Source organism: Ostrea edulis, chromosome 3 (assembly GCF_947568905.1).
Source record: "Ostrea edulis chromosome 3, xbOstEdul1.1, whole genome shotgun sequence".
Lineage (NCBI taxonomy): Eukaryota > Metazoa > Mollusca > Bivalvia > Ostreida > Ostreidae > Ostrea > Ostrea edulis.
This window is the reverse complement of record NC_079166.1, coordinates 17313663-17334021: the sequence shown is the minus strand read 5'-3', so window position 1 is coordinate 17334021 and position 20359 is coordinate 17313663. Positions and strand designations below refer to the sequence as shown.

The 20359-nt window shown below is 37.0% G+C and overlaps 3 protein-coding genes and 1 long non-coding RNA gene across 6 annotated transcripts in view; 3 read left to right on the top strand and 1 right to left on the bottom strand.

Annotated features, from left to right (window-relative positions):
* The first annotated feature begins 541 nt into the window (after positions 1 to 541).
* Positions 542 to 6964, top strand: LOC125674476 (uncharacterized). 2 transcript variants are annotated; one of them, XM_048911622.2, is made up of 3 exons: positions 542 to 834; positions 4906 to 5005; positions 5859 to 6964. In XM_048911622.2, exons 1-3 carry the CDS (start codon positions 790 to 792, stop codon positions 6173 to 6175), a joined length of 462 nt encoding a protein of 153 aa, XP_048767579.1. In that variant the 5' UTR covers positions 542 to 789; the 3' UTR covers positions 6176 to 6964. The 2 variants fall into 2 exon arrangements, with proteins under 2 accessions (XP_048767579.1, XP_048767578.1); XM_048911621.2 differs by having other exon boundaries at positions 621 to 834; positions 4906 to 5029.
* Positions 6965 to 8037: 1073 nt separating this feature from the next.
* LOC125674474 (uncharacterized) lies at positions 8038 to 9329 on the top strand. The gene is made up of 2 exons (XM_048911620.2): positions 8038 to 8165; positions 8315 to 9329. The coding sequence occupies exons 1-2, from the start codon at positions 8131 to 8133 to the stop codon at positions 8853 to 8855; spliced, it is 576 nt and encodes a 191-aa protein (XP_048767577.1). The 5' UTR covers positions 8038 to 8130; the 3' UTR covers positions 8856 to 9329.
* Positions 9330 to 10375: 1046 nt separating this feature from the next.
* LOC125675963 (caspase-3-like) overlaps positions 10376 to 20359 on the bottom strand; it is a 16159-nt gene continuing 6175 nt past the window's right edge. The window contains exons 2-8 of one of the 2 annotated variants that reach the window (XM_048913823.2): positions 18700 to 18935; positions 18190 to 18230; positions 13828 to 13987; positions 13395 to 13475; positions 12958 to 13257; positions 12598 to 12838; positions 10376 to 12432 (exon numbers count right to left, since the gene is read on the bottom strand). In XM_048913823.2, coding sequence (XP_048769780.1) covers positions 12249 to 12432; positions 12598 to 12838; positions 12958 to 13257; positions 13395 to 13475; positions 13828 to 13987; positions 18190 to 18230; positions 18700 to 18935 — 1243 coding nt within the window. In that variant the 3' untranslated portion in view covers positions 10376 to 12248. The remainder of the gene's footprint in view (positions 12433 to 12597; positions 12839 to 12957; positions 13258 to 13394; positions 13476 to 13827; positions 13988 to 18189; positions 18231 to 18699; positions 18936 to 20359) is intronic. The other variant, XM_048913824.2, reaches the window with a different exon arrangement.
* LOC125662528 (uncharacterized) lies at positions 14282 to 17189 on the top strand. Its single transcript, XR_007365415.2, has 2 exons — positions 14282 to 14437; positions 16050 to 17189. It is a non-coding gene; the product is annotated as an uncharacterized LOC125662528 (long non-coding RNA).

The window sequence follows — 20359 nt, the reverse complement described above, 5'->3', positions numbered from 1 at the left end:
TCTGCTTTTATATTTCTCACAAGACCTTATCCATCGTTCATCAGATCCCGCAAAATTGTGAGACATTTCTCTTGAAGACCATGCAATGTTATGGAGTTTGGTTGGTGTTTTTTTTTTACACACGGAAGTACCCCCCCCCCCCCCCTCCCAACACACACACTTCAGCGTCTGTCCTTCAGAAAGATATGCCACCTATAAAAAAAATCTTCCCATGTATTGTAGATGTATTATCTGAGACATCATAACAAAATGTCATTGCAAAACTTGTAATGCAGCCCTAGAACACACAATGTAGAAGGCTTTAATATCGATACTGAGCCCCCCCCCCCCCCCCCCCCCCCCCCCCCCCCCCCCCCCACACACACACACACACACGAGCTAACAATTCAAAAAGACCTGCCGAGTAAGACTTAGTAATTTTAAAATCCGTGGTTTATTAATGGGCGTTCATTTGATGCAAAGATACATGTAGGTCTCTTCTCTAGACATATTTAAATTTAAAACATTGTTTAAATTCGTGATTATATACAGCGTGTGATACAAATTTAGATTTAAGTGTGGACACTTGCCAAATCAAGTGAAGGAAACGACAACACATGCCGGTTATGAGAAACGTATGATGTCATTAATTGTTTATCCCTAGACTCATGTGAACGACTTCGCGGAATTCCTTAATAAATAAACATCACGAGTGAAGCTGTCAGTGAATCTACGTGTTAAGAGTTGACCACCGGACAGTGAGGTATTAGAAAGTCGTGCAGTGACAGCGGGCACCTGCAGACCGAAATAATGCTAGCACAGAGGATAAGGATGCAGGCGGCATCGGGCATCAAGGTAGTGCTCAGTCTAATTAATATTTCAACGTAATTAATTAAGCGTAATAGCTAATCTTCACCTAACTGTATAAGTATTATTTACGTGTTATCAACTTGAAATTACACTGAATTGTGCATGAAATAATCTTGCCGAGATAATGTTTACAAAACAATGGTGAAGGTCACGTGAAGTGCAGGTTACCTATATATCAGTCGGGAATATAAATAGACGATCGATCGATGCCTCTCTTCACTGAATACTTACAGTCTGTACTCTTATTACTTGTAACTTCTGTTTACTGACCCCCACCCCCACCCCCACCTCTTTCTGTTTTAAGACTCGTGTAACGAGGCTGACGTCAAATCAAACTGGAACAATCTCATATTTCATCCTAAACTTAAATAATGAGAAATATTGTTTCAAACTTAGAAAACGGCATAGACGTAGCTTGGGTTCGAATATTACCGAGGCAGGGGGTCTGGGGGGTGCAGCCCACCCCCACCCCCCAGAACCTATCGACATTTTAACAACGTAAAAGGTGGGGGTTTTTTTACCAGCTGCCTCGGTTGCCTCAATGGAAGTTACGCCACTGAACGGAATCTTACTCTGAATAGATACCTAGACCTTCTGTTTGCTTATACCCAGGAGCTTCCAGTGACTTCGTCCCGTGGGGCGTCAACAAGGGCTTTGTCTAGAGCACGTGAGGTCCCCACAACACCCCACCACCCACCCCTCTACAAAGTCTGGAATCCACCACTAATTATGAATAATATAAGATGTTAGCGATGTTATCGTTGATTCACGAAAACACTCAAATTCAATATATATACAGTATTTTATTCATGTTTATATTTCCATATATGTTGAGTGTTAAATGCCCGCTTGGGCCCTAATTTGGAATAACTAATTAAATCATATCATATACATGTATAGGAATTAGACAGCAGGCGGAATGCTGCCCTCTCCCATATAATTATATCTGTCTATCTATAATTATATCTCGTCTATTTATCTATATCTTTTTATCTCTTTTATCTATCTATTTATTCTGTCTGTAAATAAAATTTGATGTACACAGCCAAACTCTATTTTCATGTTCGGAACTAACACTAATTAATATGAAACGATAACACTAATAATTATTTAGTTTAGTTGAAACAGGCCTTTGATATAAATTGTAATTAACTACACTCCCGTTCAGAGTCCTGCATAAAAATTATCAAGTTATATTCTGACCAGGTCTCTGTATGCTGTGCCCCCCTACCCCCCCCCCTTTTTTTTTACAGGTGGGGTCTGCGATAAGAATAGCACAATATTCGACAAAACAGCATCAAACATTGGACAGAGAAAAACATGGAATGCCTCAATTTTCACAATAATCAATTGTACAGTTTTTGTTTGAATTCACTGCAACACTTTTCAACCCTTGATTTCTGAAAAGTTACATGTAGACATCACCAGCACTTGTTTCTTTAATTAAGTTCTGCTGTCTGTATATTAATGTCATTATTATGTATTATATCATTATGTTATTATTATACCCCCCGCAACAAGTTGTGGGGGGGGGGGGGGGGGTTGGGGTTATACTGGAATCGGGTTGTCCGTCTGTCTGTCCGTCCGTCTGTCCGTCCGTCTGTAGACGCAATGGTTTCCGGGCTCTAAAGCATTATCCTTTCCACCTACCGTCACCATATCATACATATGGACTACCCATGGAATGAAGATGTTCCCTATCGATTTTGGGGTCCAAAGGTCAAGCGCACTGGACATCGAAGAAGCAATATGGGTTCCGGGCTCTAGAGCGTTATCCTTTCCACCTACAGTCACCATATCATACATATGGACTACCCATGGGATGAAGATGTTCCCTATCGATTTTGGGGTCAAAAGGTCAAAGGTCAAGCACACTGGACATCGAAATAGCAATATGGTTTCCGGGCTCTAAAGCGTTATCCTTTCCACCTACAGTAACCATATCATACATATGGATTACCCATGGGATGAAGATGTTCCCTATCGATTTTGGGGTCAAAAGGTCAAAGGTCATGCACACTGGACATCGAAGTAGCAATATGGTTCGGTTTGTCATGCCATTTGTTTTTTACATTCAGAAAAGAGGTAGTTTATACCTATTACCAACACCCTTTGGGAGATTGGGGTAAGCGGGGGGTATTCTTAGTGAGCATTGCTCACAGTACCTCTTGTTTGTATACAGACGTCATAACTAAAGTGTCTGTGGTAAACATTCCGTCGTGGAAGCCACAGAAAAACGTGGACCGCCTTGGTTCTGTAGTGCGGAAACTTGGCAGAAACCATAATATACCTAAGTTTCCGTAGTGATTCAGTCTTGTATTTTTCATCCAGTGAATGCTTTGTATGATTTGGGCAGTGGAGGATTTAAGGGAAGCCCCCCCCCCCCCCCCCCCCCCCCCCCCCCCCCCCGCCGTTTTATCACCTGATCACACAAGTACATGTACTCCATTTTATACTTACGAGGCTGTATTGAGAGTTCACACTAAATGTTAAAGCAATTAACCGTTCACATAAACATTAGATAATTAAGATAATTACGACATTTTATTGATTAATCGTTAAAAAAAAAACTAGAACCCGCGATTTCTTCATAAACTGCAATTTCAGCAACATGAAAATAAAACCTAAGTATTGTCTATAAGGTGACTCTATTTCACCATCTTTTATCTCAAAATTTTCAGTGGGGGTGGGGGTGTCCCCGGGCGCCTAGTTTTGGTCCGCGCACTCATCCCATTCCACTCAATATCTGAGATACACCACTACGTATGAAAACCATGGATGCATGAAAATCGTTGTCTATCATTCTAACATTCAACCCTTGTATTCATATTGTGGACTTTGAAACCTTTGTCAACCTTTTCGCCTTTTCATATGATGCATACAATGTTATTCAAGTTACTAGTTCAACGCAATATCCGACTCTTGTTTTTGCTTCATAATTTTTTTACTGACCAATATCAGTGGTATTTGTTATTGTAATTGACTGTGAGAAGGCACCGTCCCTTTGTACCCTCTATATCACCCCCCCCCTTTATTTCTGTATGTACCGGATTTGTGTTGTGTCTAAACTGTGTTACTGTTTTCATATTGTACATGTCACAGAGTCGCATTCACGAAATTTAACAGACATGTTTACATATTTATTGTTGAAATCACTTTCATTCATTCACCTGTTTACTCATTCATTCATATATTGTCATCGTATCCGTGTTGTGTTCGTGTGTATATGGTGTCACGTGACTGTGCTATGAATAGTCTTTTCCAGCGAAAGCCATATCGAAATATTTACCGTTTTTTAGTTATAAAGCGAAAACTTTGAATATCCCCAGATCCCTAATTTAAGGGGCCAGTCCCTTTTAGGGATATCAAAAGAAAGCTCTTAATATTTTGCTCAACTTTTGTTCTACACGTCTTTACAAAATATTTTTAATTTAAAAGATACAAAGGAAAATATGTGTAATTTTTTGCTCCTTTAGGCGTCCTAATTTTTGAACCCTGTCAACCACCATTTCGAACGCTGTAATCAAAAAACAAAAAACGATGTGCACAACTACAATGCTCATACTTTTCATTTTCAATGCATTTTCTGCTCAAGGTTATACAGTCTCGGAGCCTTTGTCTGAAAACCAAAGCCCCTAAAATTTCATTCAAAGGGGAATAACTCGTGAACAGAAGGGAATTTCTGAAATGTAGTACATTTTAAAATCGTTCTGTAAAATTTATAAACCCTGAAAATTTGAGCAAAACCCATGCAGAAATGAGCGAGATATGAAGCTTCAAAGTTGGCGTCTAGGAAAAAGAAAGAAAGAAAAAAGAATAATAAGAATAATCTTAACCAGCACAATCAGTAGAAGGTCTTCCGTTGTTACGGAAGACCTTAATGACATTTTTGTTACAAAATTATTTAAAATTGTTGTCACAAATTGATTTGATAATTACATTTTAGTTACTAAATGAAAAGTTCCGCGTTTAACATTGGCTTTCGTAGTTGTTGAGCGTTTACATTTACATTGACTATCATATGTCGGACTAATGGAAGTTATTTTTTGGAAACAGATGCTGACCGCTTGCACGTCCTCGAACCTAATTTTGAAGAATCCAAATCTCCGAATACATTCAAGGAGTACCGGCAACAACAAACAGCTTTACTGGAACGGTAAGGAAAACAATGCCCTGAAAGGTTGTTAATGCAATCATGTAGTACCCCCATTCTTCATTTTTATAGGTGGAACCTGGCAAAAATGTTAATCTTCAAATCGTTGATAGACATTGCGTAGTTGGGCCCCAGAAAATTTTCTAAGAAGGGGGGTGCGACCCAAGTTTGAACCTGGCGACTCATTGTTCAGAAATTATCAATAGTACTCCAATCCATTGATATCTATACAGTAAAGTAGTGTTAAAGCGAACACGCTTATAATGAATTAACGCATATAGTGAAGTGATTTTCTTTCCCTGAAGTTTTAAAACATAGACTACGATTTGGTTTGCCAATACAACCTATCATGGGGTCATATGCTATCTGATGTGTGTTTCATACCTATTATTAGGCCACTCTTTATATACTGGTCCCTTGGTGATTCGGGTTAAAATAGGTCCTCAGTTCCCCTTACTTGTCGTAGAGGGCGACTAAATGGGGCGGTCCTTCGGATGAGACCGCAAAAACCTAGGTATTGTGTCACAGCAGGTGTGGCATGATAAAGATCCCTCCCTGCTCAAAGGCCGTAAGCGCCAAGCATAGGCCTATATTTTGCAGCCCTTCACCGGTAATGGTGACGTCTCGATATGAGTGAAAGGTTCTCAAGCGGGACGTTAAACATTAACAATATTCAATACTTCTCCTAAGTTTCTGAGACAGATCACTGCTCGTTATCTTCACATTTCGATTATAATGGTGACATGTAAATATATGTACCAGTGAATAAAAATCTGTATTTTGTCAACTATACTTTTTCATAAACTCCTTGTGCATCTAAAATGATGTAGTCATGATTTTGTTTTCTCCCTTACAGGAAATGGGGTGCGTGGGGACAAATCAGTTTACTGCATGCAGTTCGATGCTTCTGGTCTCAAGGAAAACGAACTTTCCAATTTTGCCACAACCTTGCAGAATGACGTGACCAGCATGAAACCGGATATAGTCTACATACAGCAAACAAAAGAGAGCGTATACACGGAAGAGATCGGGCTCAGGATGAAAAGAATGGGATATGATGGCTACGTACAGAATGTCGCACCCGAACTGAAACAAGCCACTTTCTTTCGATCCAATCTTCTCTCAGGTTCAAACGGCGACTCAGGAATTGTGAAGAGAGCAAGGACTGGTTGAATGTATCATGAAATGCTGTTGATCAGAATTCACCATTCATTCTCATTTGAAAGCATCCATTGGCTCTCCGCCCGATGATATACCGAAACTCTTGTATATGTCCTATTAGCGATCTTGAATGACATTGGTCTCATAGCATGTTAGATGCGACGATGGATAAATTTAAATTTGAGGAGGAATAGGCGTGATTGCGTCCCTGTTTACAAGAAAAAAACCAGTCCGATGATAATTGATCAAGTTCAACACATACGATAACATGATTGTATGGGTAACATAGGATTGTATGGGTAACATAAGATTTAACCGGAATAATCCTATCAGGAATCTCAGAACATTTAGATTGTATTTAACCTTTCGTCGTTCCGGTGACGAGGAAGCTACAGACTTTTCTTTATTTCAGCGGTTTATGTTTGATATCCTTTCACTGTTTTATTTGAATTGTAAAATGATTTTGTTCGATTGTTCTTCATTTTGTTGTATTTCACATACAATTTATAACATGTGCTCTAATATATTTCACACACAATCTATATCGTGTGCTTTAAATAATCCTACGTTATAAAAATCATATGTACATGTATATATTTGTTATGAATAACCATACTTTATGAATAATCATATGTAATACTTGTTATGAATAACCACATGTTATGAATAATAGTATATAATACTTGTTATCAATATAACCATACGTTAGAGATAATTATTAAAATACGTGTTATGATTAAACATACAATGTACGTTATGAATGATAATTTAAAATACTTGTGAATAAAACAAATAATTTTATGTAATACTTATTATGAATAACCTTGTTATAAATAATTATATGTAGAGATTGCAATGAATAACTATATGCTATACATGTAAATAATCATATGTAGAGATTGCAATGAATAACTATATGCTATACATGTAAATAACTATATGCTATACATGTAAATAATCATAGGCAATGCTTGTTACGGTGTATGAGTAACCACACGTTATAAATAATCATATTAATCAACTTCCCATATTTATGTAGCAACATTCCATTATCACCTGTATATGGAGTCTATATCTCTCAACTGATTCGATACGCAAGAGCTTGTTCTACTTTTGGTCAGTTTTTAAATCGAAGCAGGCTACTGACAAACAAGTTAAAGGTGCGGGGGTTTCAACAGTCTCGTTTAAAGTAAGTATTACGCAAATTCTTTGGTCGCGTTGTAACAATCTAGTTTGCCAATACAACCTATCATTGGGTCAAATGCTGACTGACGTGTTTCATACCGATTGTTAGGCCATTCTTGGCACACTGATTTTGACTACGGATAATTCCGTTTACCTGATCAAGATATAGGGCTCACGACGGGTGTGGTCGGTCGACAGGGGATGCTTACTCCTCTTAGGCACCTGATCCCACCTCTAGTATATCCAGGGGTCCGTGTTTGCCCAACTCTCTATTTTGTATTGCTTGTGGGATTTATGAGATTGATCACTGTTCGTAATCTTCACCTTTCGTTATCATAAGGCGGCAAGTAGAGAGTATCAGACTCTTAAAACAAGTTTGATAAACCAAAGAGAACTCTACCGTACATAATCAGTCAACAAAACCAGGAAATGTACGACAGAAACATGAGGCTGTTGTCAATGATAACGGAAACGATTGTCCTCTGTGGGAAACAAAGCATTCTTCTGCATAGACACAGAGACGATTCAACAAACACTGCATCCAATAAAGGTAACTTTTTTGCTATTCTGAATCTTTTGGCAAGTCATGATAACCAGCTGGTGACTGCGGGCAGATTTGCAAATAAGGCAGTCTTGACATTGTGCTTGAGGTTTCTTAATAAAACAGCATCAGAGTCAATCATTCGATAAGAGTTTTTATCATTACTTTGTACATTTAAAACGAACCAGAGGAGCAGTGACAACTACCAAAATTTTGCAAGACAATATTAGAGGTCAAGCTTATGACGGTGCTGCTTCAATGGCTTCTGAAAAACAGGTTTGTCAAGGAAGAATCAAAGAACTGAATAGGTTGACTGTGTATACACACGGCAAAACCCACGTTTTAAACCTTAGTGTTGCACAATTTTGCAAGCTTTCTAGATCTATTGTCATAAATATGATTGACGGAATGAATTCTTCATTTAGGTTCTTTGATTCTTCACTGAAGCGACATCAGTACTTTGAGCATTTGCTGTCAAAAGATACAGAGGTGACCAAAGAGAACCGGATATGCCTGTGCAAAATGACGTGGGTTGAGAGACATACTTGCTCCGATTCATTCAAGAGCATGTATGTTGGCATTACATTGTGTTTGCGATATATTCTCAATCCTGGTCTGGACGAAAACCTACAGGACAATGGATCATGGGATGCCCAAGACAATTTGTCTACATTCACGTCCCAAGATTGTGTAAGAGACAAAGAGGCAATCTTGGTGATAGCACTGATCCTTCTAATCATTTTAAGGCCAATATTGTTATCCTCTTTTTTCATTATTCATATCAAAGAAATGAATTGTAGAATCCAGAAAAATGATGACTCCGGCTATTCAGTATTACCACTGTTCCCTGATAAAATGGTTAAACTGGGCGATTCTGACGTAAGTCGCTTAGCAAATGACTTGATGTTTTGGGGGAAGACTTGGAAAATGTACAACCTGATGACCTTAAAGCAATACAAGCTGTAACTGACGGTATTTTGTCAACTATCCAATTATTCACCAAATAACACCTACCGGTATAATATAAAACTTATACGGTACCAATTTTGATGCACCAGATGCGCATTTCGACAAATAATGTCTCTTCAGTGATGCTCAACCGAAATGTTTGAAATCCGAAATAACTATGACGTTTTAGAGCTAAATATAGCCAAAAACAGCGTGCCAAAAAGTGGAGCCAAATTCGTCCAAGGATAAGAGCTATGCATGAGGGAGATAATCCTTAATTTTGAAATGAATTTCTAAATTTTATAACAGCAATTAAATATACATCCGTATAACTAATATAATCCCAAAGATCTGAAGAAAAATTCTGCAAAATAAACAATTTGCGAATATTGTTTGAGAGCACACCTACAATGAGCGTTTCGTATAAACCGCCATTGTGTCGTATACACGGACATGGGAACGATGATTGCCGAACATAATCGGGTTGCTGAGACCGAGGCCTTATACAAAGACGGAAACTGACGCGAGTAACTACACATGTCGTTTGTTTTAAAATATTACGGTGTTTCATGAATGACTAGAAATACTATGTAAGTGTAAACAGGTAATAATTACGCAAATGTGCCACTCGAATGAAATTTTGATTGTGAATTTTCTATAAAATTGGCATGTTAAACTGTTTACAAATCTAACACGTGCTCAGTGCCTCTCTTTTGCTTTTTCCGAACTGGTGACCTCCAAGGTCAATGCACATCGGAGGTTACGAGCAGGAATTACTGACAGGATGACAATGATTCATGAATCTATATTTTCTGCTAATTTGACGGGTTTATTGCTTCAGATTCACTCTGATTCTATTAAGTTATATATATTCAATCACAAATATGTTGACTATTTGTTCTTTAATTTTTTAATTTATTTACCGTCAGTTACAGCTTGTATTGCTTTATGGTAGATCAATCCTCATGTGACTTATCAATATGAATGGTTGAAAGTGGGGAAATGTATTCATTTCCACTCAATATAGTTAAATTTAACTCATGACCAACGGAAATGTGCATGTTGCCACATTTTTAAAGGTGCCAGACATCCAAAAACAGAAGTATATATGTTAACATAAGAAAATCACACATTTTTGTTATACAGAATAATTAATTAAAAATAGATAAAAACTTCTTTTGCCCCTGGGTCCCTACCATGGCTTTGTCCTAGACCCACTGGGGACTCTAGCCTATTGCCCCCTTTTAACAAATCCTGGATCCACCAGTGATTCTACTTGGTTCTCAATAAAAAATAAATTGGTAAAAGGATTAATGTCTCTAATATTGATTGTTCCGTTCACAATCTCTCAAGAGTTATTAGAGAACTCATACTCAAATATTTCTTCTGATCAACCAATGTGCCAAGACTCAGAAACAAGGTCATTTCGCACATGTCAAGGTTACTTTTCATGTGGTATTCAGATTACCTTCATGGCCCATCTACCTCTTGTTTCAAAGACAAAATACCATTATATTGCATTCATATGTAACACCAGATATCATTTCACCATTTTATTCAATATTTCAGCCTTTTCATATATTTTAATCTCAAACTAAAAAGAATATACACCTGTACGTACAGTAGATGTATTGCAAAATATCGGCTTGGGACGATCGTTGACCAGTGAAGTACAGAAAGGTCAACGGCGGGTTACAACCCAAGAATGGGCGCCCTCCCCACATGGAGTAGACCTTCCCAGATGGAGTTCCTCCTAGACTTCGGTTTCTATTGGGTAAAGGTAGAACTTCTTGGTCAAACGAACTTTGGGTTCCGGAATCTGCACGGCTAGCTGACCTTCCCTGGTTTTACCTACTCTTCGACTGACGTCACGGTTAACTTCAACCAGAATAGAGACAACATCCTCCCTATAGAGAGAATTCATTGAATGATTCCGAACCGACACATAAAAAATACTCTAATCAATTATGAGCACATGGGCCACCTCGCTCACCTGAAACACCTTGACCCTGCCGCTGTTCAGCTATTGTGATTTTTAAAAGATTTTTTATCAATCTTCATTCCTATGAAAAAAAATTGACCCATAGTATGGCCCCAACCTTTCCCCAAAGGATCAGGACATAACTGAAAATGAATTTCACATAGCACATATATATGCCTCAACACCAATAAGACTAACGTGATCTTGCTGTTCTGAATGAGATCAAGGTAGTATATCATGGTATAATATGAAAGACCTTGCCATAATGAATTTAAACACAAAACACGAAAACTCTATATCAAATAGTTCAGAAGATATTGAATACGTCAGAGTTTTATTAAAAGTAGGTTAACCTTCAAGGAAAAGGTCACAAGGTCAAACATAAAAGTATAACAAGGTCTTTCAATAAATAATCTACATTCAAAATATGAAAGCCCTACCTTAAATAGTTCAAGATATATTGAATAGGTCAGGGTTTTTTAACAGTATGTCAAACACCAAGGTCAAAACACCAAACATCATTGTGCCAGAAGATCTTGTCATAAAGAATCTATACACAAAATTTGAAAGCCTTACCTAAAATAATTCAGGATATACTTTCTTAAAAGTAGGTCAAACTCCGAGTTGAGGGTCAAAGGTCATAATATGAATCAGAAGGTCTTGCCATAAGAAATTCATAAAGATATCATGAAAGATCTACCTTAAGTAGTTCAAGACACTTTGAATATGCCACAATTTTATTAAAAGTGGGTCAAACTTCCAGGTCAAGATCACACACCAATGCATCACATGAAAGGCCTTACTGTAAGGAATGTATATACAAAATATGAAAGCCCTAACTTAAATAGCCCAAGATATATTTTTAAACATTTCTTATATATATCAGCATATAAAACTTTGATATCTTATTTTGGTCCCACCATACCCGACCCCAAGGACTATGATTTGAACCAATTTTAATCTACTCTATGTCAGGAAGTTTTCATGCAAACCACTTTTCTGACCCAGCTGTTCTTACGACGAAGGTCAATAAAACTGTCCCCAATAATATCTGAATGTAAAACTTTGATTCACTATTGTGGTCTCACCCTACCCCCGTGGACCATGATCTACTCTATATATCAGAAAATTTTCGGGTAAATCACCATTCTTATGGCCCAGTGGTTTATGAGAAGATTTTTAAAAACGTTCCCTGTATATTCGCATGTAAAACTTTGATGGATCGCTCATGTGGCCCTACACTACCCCCAGGGGCCATCATTTTAACAAACCTGAATGTGCACTGTATCTTCTGAACCAGTGGATCTTGAGAAGAAGATTTTTAAAGATTTTCCCAATATATTCACATGTAAAACTTTGATCCCCTATTTTGGCCCCACCCTACCCCCGAGGACCATGATTTTAACAAAGCTGACTATGCCAGGAAACATTTAAGTAAATTTCAATTTTTCTAGCACAGTGGTTCTTGCGAAGATTTTTAAATTACCACTCAACTTTTGCATTTTTGTGATTATCTCCCCTTTGAAGAGGGTGTGTCCCTTCATTTGAACACACGTGAATCCCTGCATCCAAGGATATTGTGTACCGAGCTTTATTGACGTTGGCCCAGTGGTTCTGGAGAAGAAGATGAAAATGTAAAAAGTTTATGGACAAAGGGACTGACATATGACGGACAACTGGCGATCAGAAAAGCTCACTTGTGCTTTCAGCTTAGGTGAGCTAAAACAAAATCAAACATCAACAATAACAACAGCCAAAACCTGTCAACAACAAATTTACCTTCGTGAGTGCTCTTTAAGATGCCTGACCAGCGACTGAATAAAGAATGACCCCTCTTTCTCGTCCCTTAAGGAAATGTACCCAGGCATGGTAGATTGGGCTACCAGGAAGTCCGCTTCCGAGGCAGCGATATCAAGCTGACCCCAGGAAGGGCTCTCATGGGTTACTTCCTCTTCCGGTAGGCTTGGAGTTCGAGGATCGTCAAATTCCGCTCGAATGGTCGTCTGACCCCGATGCCATACTATGAATTATTCAAATATTACATATCAGTACTGCACATGATTCATAACTGTTCACACCCTAAAATGAAGGTTTCTTTTCAAAATTTATGATGAATCTTGTGTAATTTATGTTACCTACCATTTTGGGTTTCCCTTCCTTGACACGCCTGGAGAATAAAGAATTTTGGTTTTCCCGACATCGATGGACAGTTGTCGGCCCGGAACAATGACGTCATGTTGCTTATGCCAATATCTTGACCACAACTTCCAGAAATAGTATTGAGGCTTCCATGACTCAAAAAGCAAACGACCAAAGCACCATTATCCTGGTGGTCTTCTTTCTGAACGCATTCCAAAACGTTCATCACTTCATCGCGGCTTTGGTTGTTGTACATAGAGATGTTAAACCCAAACATGGTGAACATGTCATGTAAACGATCTGCAATATAAACTCCTCAACTTATGATTGGCCAGTAAAGTCATGTGATATACATTGTCTGATGAGAGCGCACAATTACCATAGATGGTAAATTGATGCATTTGTATACTATAAACTGAAACAGTTTGGGTATATACCTCGATCTATATTCGTTCCTGTGCGTGTTGGAAGTCGGCTCTCATCATCGAAGCGCTCGTTGTTGATGATGACACAGCGACCTACAAAAATGAAAGATTTTATTCAAGCTTATGGTACGAGTTTCAAACAAACGTTAAAATTGCATTTTTGTGAATTTTGCTCAAAATGAAAGTGATGATAATTAACGGTGACCTGAAAAGAACACAAAATCAAGAGTAGGGAAAACACCAGACCCCTGGACACATCAGAGGTGGGATCAGGTGTCTTTTCTTGTCATATATATACATGCATCCTACAGGTTGGAGTGATTTGTTTGGCAAAGACTACTCGCGTAACAATTTGTTAAAGATTTATGAGAAAAGTTGCTTTGTATCATGAATCCGTAAGTTTATTTTGAAATTGAAATTTTACAGTTTCAACATCATAACTGACCTGGATGTATCCCTTTATCGTATACCCCAAGTCCGGACCACCTTGAGCTAGAGAAGCCACTTGGAAAACCGTCCATAGACATTCCTGTTTGCATGTTCGAGTATGCTTTTGCCTCTTCTCCATTTGTAATTTCCATATCGCCTTCTTCTTGAACTGGAAAGGACTAAGACCATGTTTATCAAAATTCGGCCTAACGTCCAAAGTGAATAATTTTTTGTTAGAAATATTCTCTAACATGTTCTTTTCCTATAATGTACTGGTTTTTATATGTAGAGTTCGTGAAAGAACACTATTTTTAGGTTTACATTACTAGTATAAATCCTATAATTTGCTCTACTTTGTAAGATTGCGTCATACAACGTCGCTATATATTATTAGAAGTGGTAACGTATTGTAAAACATAATTATGCAATGAGCCGTTTAATATATAATAAGATCTTGAAAAAGAAATTTTCTTTCAAAATACGCAATAAGGTTATTTTACTTATAGCCCGAATGGCACACCATATTTTTCAATCCTGCCTTCATTCGGCCATTTTCACACGCCGCGCCGTTAGCATGTTTGTGCTGTTCGTGGAAGTTGCAGAGGATGTACTCATCGCATTTCAACGTAAGTTTTAGAAATATGAAATATGAATATACTTCACCTCTACTCGTTAAACTGTATAACCAAATAGGTGTACCAATTGCTCTTAAAAATAATAAACAAGTCGTATGGAACGAATAGTATGGTGCGCCTGTGGTGTGTTGACAAACACATAATATTCACGCATTGGGCTGTTGGAAATCCCACAACAAATCTGTTAACTGTTGTCAACATATATTTATTGTTTATCTATTATAATTATATATTGTTAAGATTTAAAATTGTATGTATATCAGCTGATCAGAAAAATCAGCTGTTTCACGATCATGCCATTTTCAATTCCAAGTGCATGACCTTCTCGGGTCTATTTGAATTTTCTTACATGATGTTTGACTCACTTCACACTTTGAACTTTCCATGTATCATTGTATGGTCTAAAAAGTATTTGTATAGGTTCAATAGACATATAATTGTATATAGATGTATATTTCCATAATGGTATATGTCTCTGGGGTAACATGTAGGCCTGTGGGGGGTTATAGGTTGAATAATTTTCGAATGATTTTGGTATTCTAGTATTCTACTATGTTTAAACTTAACTTAGTGATTATTTAGTAATCAAATAAAAGTTATATGATGAATCGATACATTTCTTCAATTTACTGTAAACAAAAACTGTTTCTGTAGTTTGGAATCTGTCTGGTATTAGTGCATAATAAATAACTTCATAAGTCAATAAATATACTTGTTGTAGTGATGACATTTGCAAAATCAGTGAGAATAGAAAAAAATTGTGTTAGGGTCAACAGAAATTTTTAATTAGGGTAGGTCGGGAAAGTGGAAACCAATTAACATATATATATTTTTTGGCCTTACGCAGAAACATGGATTAGAAAAGTCGGAATGATTTTTACATTCAATAATTTTTAAATACTTAAAAGCACCATTAAGCCAGGAAAATCATAAGAACAGTTTGGTTTTATAATTTAAATATGCCTTATTTCAAGATAAATTGTAAACATGTCAAACTTAATTTCAACAATTACACTTACAACTTACATGCCTGCATTGGGATTAGATATAGAATCACTCAGAGAATGTTGAATTTCATGGGTACTACCATGATTTAAGCATATATTTTTTTGTTAGTTTATCTCCTTTATATTATTGAATATTAAATTTTTCCATACATCTACAAGAAAGAGCATGAAAGATAAAAATATTTTGTGAATTTGCTGATAATTGTGAAGTAAGATACATGTAATATATCAACATTAGCTACAACAAAAATTATTAGATGGGGAATCAAATTCAAATGAAATGTTTGTTTTTTTTAATTATTTATGCAGAAATGTACATGTAACTAAACTGTCCTCTATTGTTTAGTTGGAGACATGTCAATCTCCCACCGAATACATAAATGTAATTTTTCTGAATTCTGTATCAATGAAAATACATGAGGGCATGAAAGTACAACTTTTATATGAATATTATAATAAAGGGGTTCGTGTTTGCCCAACTATCTATTTTGTATTGCTTGTAGGAGTTATGAGATTGATCACTGTTTGTTATCTTCACCTTTCATTTATGATATAGTTTTGATAATGATATAATACTGGAGTAATTTGAATTTCAGGATGATATAATATGTACAGCAAAAATTGATGGCAAGGGTGACATGAATCAGACTGACAAGAATCCATATTCCTACTCCTCAATAATGCTATCATCACTGCCATCAGATTCATCAATGATAGTGGCATCAGTGACACATGCGGATAAGTGTTGGACATCACTGAAGGAATAGCTTCCTTGTTGTGCCTGCCAATAGCAAGGTACCAGATTATACAGCAGTTATGTGGAAACAGATTCCCACAATAGGGGGACCAGATTGACACCTACATTGTACAGTATCAGGCAGTTATATCAGAACTGGAAAAACTGGATCCAAACAAGACTATATTGCTTGGAAGAAACATGTCGACTCTAAAGTTTAACCCTTATTAACCCATGACACTTCTATGTCATTTGAAATATACCTGTGGAGGTTTTTAAAGTGGTTTTTTTTGGGGGGGGAGGGTTATTATTTGGAAGAATTCATATTTGATGATTCAAATGAAAATCTGCAGGTTGAATTATGAATGTCATAATGTACTTTTTGAATGATGAAAAGTGTAGAGTCAAAAGTTATCAAATTGTCAAAAACACTGGTCAGGTCTGAATTCATCATCTTGGACACCTTGCAGTTGGAATTATGATCTCTATGAAGAAATGCTGAAAATCTTGCAATCACTAATAAAATGAATTATTCTAAATCTTCGAAATATCATCAAATATTTGAAGTAGTGTAAATGTAATGAAAAATAATGTACAGTACAATATGCATTACATTACCATTACTTGTAATGCAAAAATGGTCCATTACACCCCCATTACATTGAAACTGGTTGTCATTTAATTACCATTACCCCAGGCCTGGTTCTGTCGAGAGGTATTGAAATTCTCTGTAGAGACTTTGTCTCAGGAAGTGGCCGAGATTGATTGTGACAATTTTGTTGGATGTGAATTTACTGACACACATGTCTACACTTGCTACACAATATAGCATGTGGTGGTTTCAACAAGAAAGTTCTTACTCTGCAGGAAATGACGAATAGCTAATGGATTCACATTTTTTCTGACTTTTCTTCTGTACATTAGATGCATTGGAAAAACTTTCCTTTCCATTATCTTTTGCTGGTTCATTCTTTGAAATAAAATCAAGTCCGAAAATAAAGTATTTTGGTTTGGTTTTTTTCAATGAATTTTAAAAATGTAATCTGTAATCCTTGCATATTTTCTCGGTGTTCTGTGATTGTTATTTTTATTTGTATTCAGGTATAATTTCATCCTCAGTGTCTTGAAAGAAATTAATTTTTCAATAACGCCAAGAAAAATGTAGTTAACAGTATGATTTAAAAAAAAAATATTGACACGGGTAGGAATTGAACCCGGATCTCCCGATTGAAGGACGGGCTCTCTACCACTAAGCCACGACATCTATGACGTCACAACCTTAAAAATCTTTTATATGTTTACTTGCCCTAGTTAACGTTATACTTTCGATATATCGGCAATAGTTTTAGTTATATCAATGCATGTTCTATAAATTCTTTTCATTTTGATCTTAGTAATTCTGTTGGTGTTGTCTAAATAAAAACTTTCTATAGCATTGAAGGTCCGATTTGTCGGACAGCAGATTCGTTTGTTTACGCATCAAAATTCTATAGCTTTTGATAAAAACACCACATAGGGGTGTATTCTGCATGGAAATGATGTAGACTCCACGTAAGTATGTTGTTTTAATTTTTCAAAGCAACATAATTAATAAAATACCCACAACTCTCACAAAAATAAATAATTCCGGATTGCTCTCGATTTAATTCAAAGTTGATATTCATCAACAGCACACCTTTCGATCCAAAAAATCGTTCGTGCAAAATTTATTTGTATTGATCGATTTTGATAGACTACAGTCAGTTTCTGGATCGAAGATCGTGTTTTATATGAATTATATGACTAAATTTGAAAAAAGTGGAGATTTCTGCAGAAAACCAGACCGATACCGGTTTTGTCTTGTATAGAATTCCACAAGCTGACGTTTTGGCGGGGAAATCTTGGCACGTCGCGATGGTATAAAGATTATATTATCAAATGATAACAATTTTATTTCAATTAATTCTGCTTTATTTTTTAACACACCACAGGGCCGATATAGCTAAACATGGTCTTAGTCCTTTGTCCGACTGACAACCAGTGGCACCCTCAGAAACCTCGTCTTCAAAAGAGAGTCAGAAGACGACATTTTATTGCATGCAGTATAGTATTGGTGTAAGTTTGTCACACAATGTCAAAAACAAGGCACAACACAACAAAAATTAACACTATGGATTTTTATAAACTATAAAGCTTAAATGCAAATTCATGAATTGTAAAAAGTGATTCTTACGCTTCAACATCTATTTCACCAACAAATCGTGAGCGACCTTTAGAATGTAAGACGAAGATAACGAACAGTGATTAATCTCATAACTCCTAAAAGCACGGACCCCTGGACATACCAGATGTGGAATCAGGTGCCTAGGAGAAGTAAGCACCCCCTGTCGACCGGTCACATCCACCGTGAGCCTTATATCTTGATCAGGTAAATTCCTAAGAGATTCGAGTACAGACCCAGAGTTTTCACCAAGATAAATAAGCTTTAGTTTCAGAAAAAGAAAGAAAGTAAAACTTAAATGTTATCATACCTTTTTGTATAAAATCATCCAACAACACCTTTATCTCCTCGACTTGACCAAGAGTGTTTCGAAGGAAGGACAAATGGTCAGTCTCTCGAATCCTCTCCTCCAGAAGATCAAGACCATCCCAAACGTCAGTCACGTGATCCAGTTCTCGTTTTCTGACGCCACTCTTACCCAGACTCTCCTTTAGATAGTTTAGTTCCTTCTCGCCGGTTTCTTCTCCAATGTTGAAAAGAAGAATTCTGAAAAGGATATAAGAGGTTTTCTCACTTAAACGACACAGCTTACGTCAATTACATGACGCTTAGCTTACGTCAGTTGATTAAAGGATGCTTAGCTTGCGTCAGTTAAAGGAAACTTAGCTCAATTCAGTTAAAGGATGCATAACTTAACCCTATTAAAGGACGCATAGTTTAACTGAGTTGAAGGATTCATAGGTTAATTAAGTTAAAGGGCAAATACCAGTAGGTTATATCAGTTAAAAGTCTCAAAGATTATCTCAAACAACGGGCGTAAAGTTTATCTCAATAAAAGGACGCATGGATTACAGGCGCGGATCTAGAAATTTTTCAAAGGGGGGGGGGTTGAAGAGGACATGCAGGGGTGGATCCAGGAATTGCTGTTACGGGGGCGCCACTTTATGAGGCAGAGGGGGGGGGGGGGGGGTAGGGGCCGCCTTGAGGCCCCCAGTGGGTCATGGGCGAAGCTCTGGTGGGGGCCCAGGGGGTGAAGCCCCCGGAAGCTCCTGGATTTTACAGATTTTATAGGGTTTAAAATATGTCTCCTATTTAAGTCATTTTCACTATTTTCTATCATTCTTAATAAGGTGAAATTAGTAAAATGACGCAAATTTTAAGGGTTTTTGGAAAAAATCAAGTTTTCCCAATGAAGTAATTCAAGAAAGCAAAAAGATTTTGTCATTCATTTCTCCGGCAGTGGAAGAAATTATTGCTTCTTTTATCGTTTAGTACATTTGTCTAAACAAGATACCACGATTTACCTTAAATTTGAAAATTTTAGGGGGGAGGGGGCGCGCCGGCTGCGCCCCCTTAAACCCGCCACTGAAATGAGAGTTGTTATAACGTACGTTAACATAGTTAAACGACAACTTAACTGGAATGTTATCAATTTGTATTTCTAAATTCATATTTGGATTAATGTTATTGTATAATTATCAGACGTAGATCTGTCACTCTTGATTTTAAAAGGAATACTGTTTTAAAATGCATTCCGATTTACTCCCAGTAATTCGTTTGTTTTTTTTAAATAAAATGAAATATTACAGATACAAACTATATAAAAGATAATTTGAATTATCATCACCTGATAGAAATGTTGACGCACAATTGTATAAACAATTTCCATCGCCTAGGATTTTAATAACTCTATAGTCATCTCTCTCTCTCTCTCTCTCTCTCTCTCTCTCTCCTCTCTCTCTCTCTCTCTCTCTCTCTCTTTTAGCGAATCCAATGGGGGGGAGGGGGGGTTGCAACTCCCGTAACCCCCTCTAGATCTGCCACTGGATTATATCACTTTGAAAACGTATACTAGGTTATCTCAGTAAAAGGACGATTAGGTTATCTTACTTAAAATGCATGGGTTAACTTAGTGAGAGGACACATAGCTGATCTCAGATAAAGTACTGAATTAATAAAAAATTACCGAG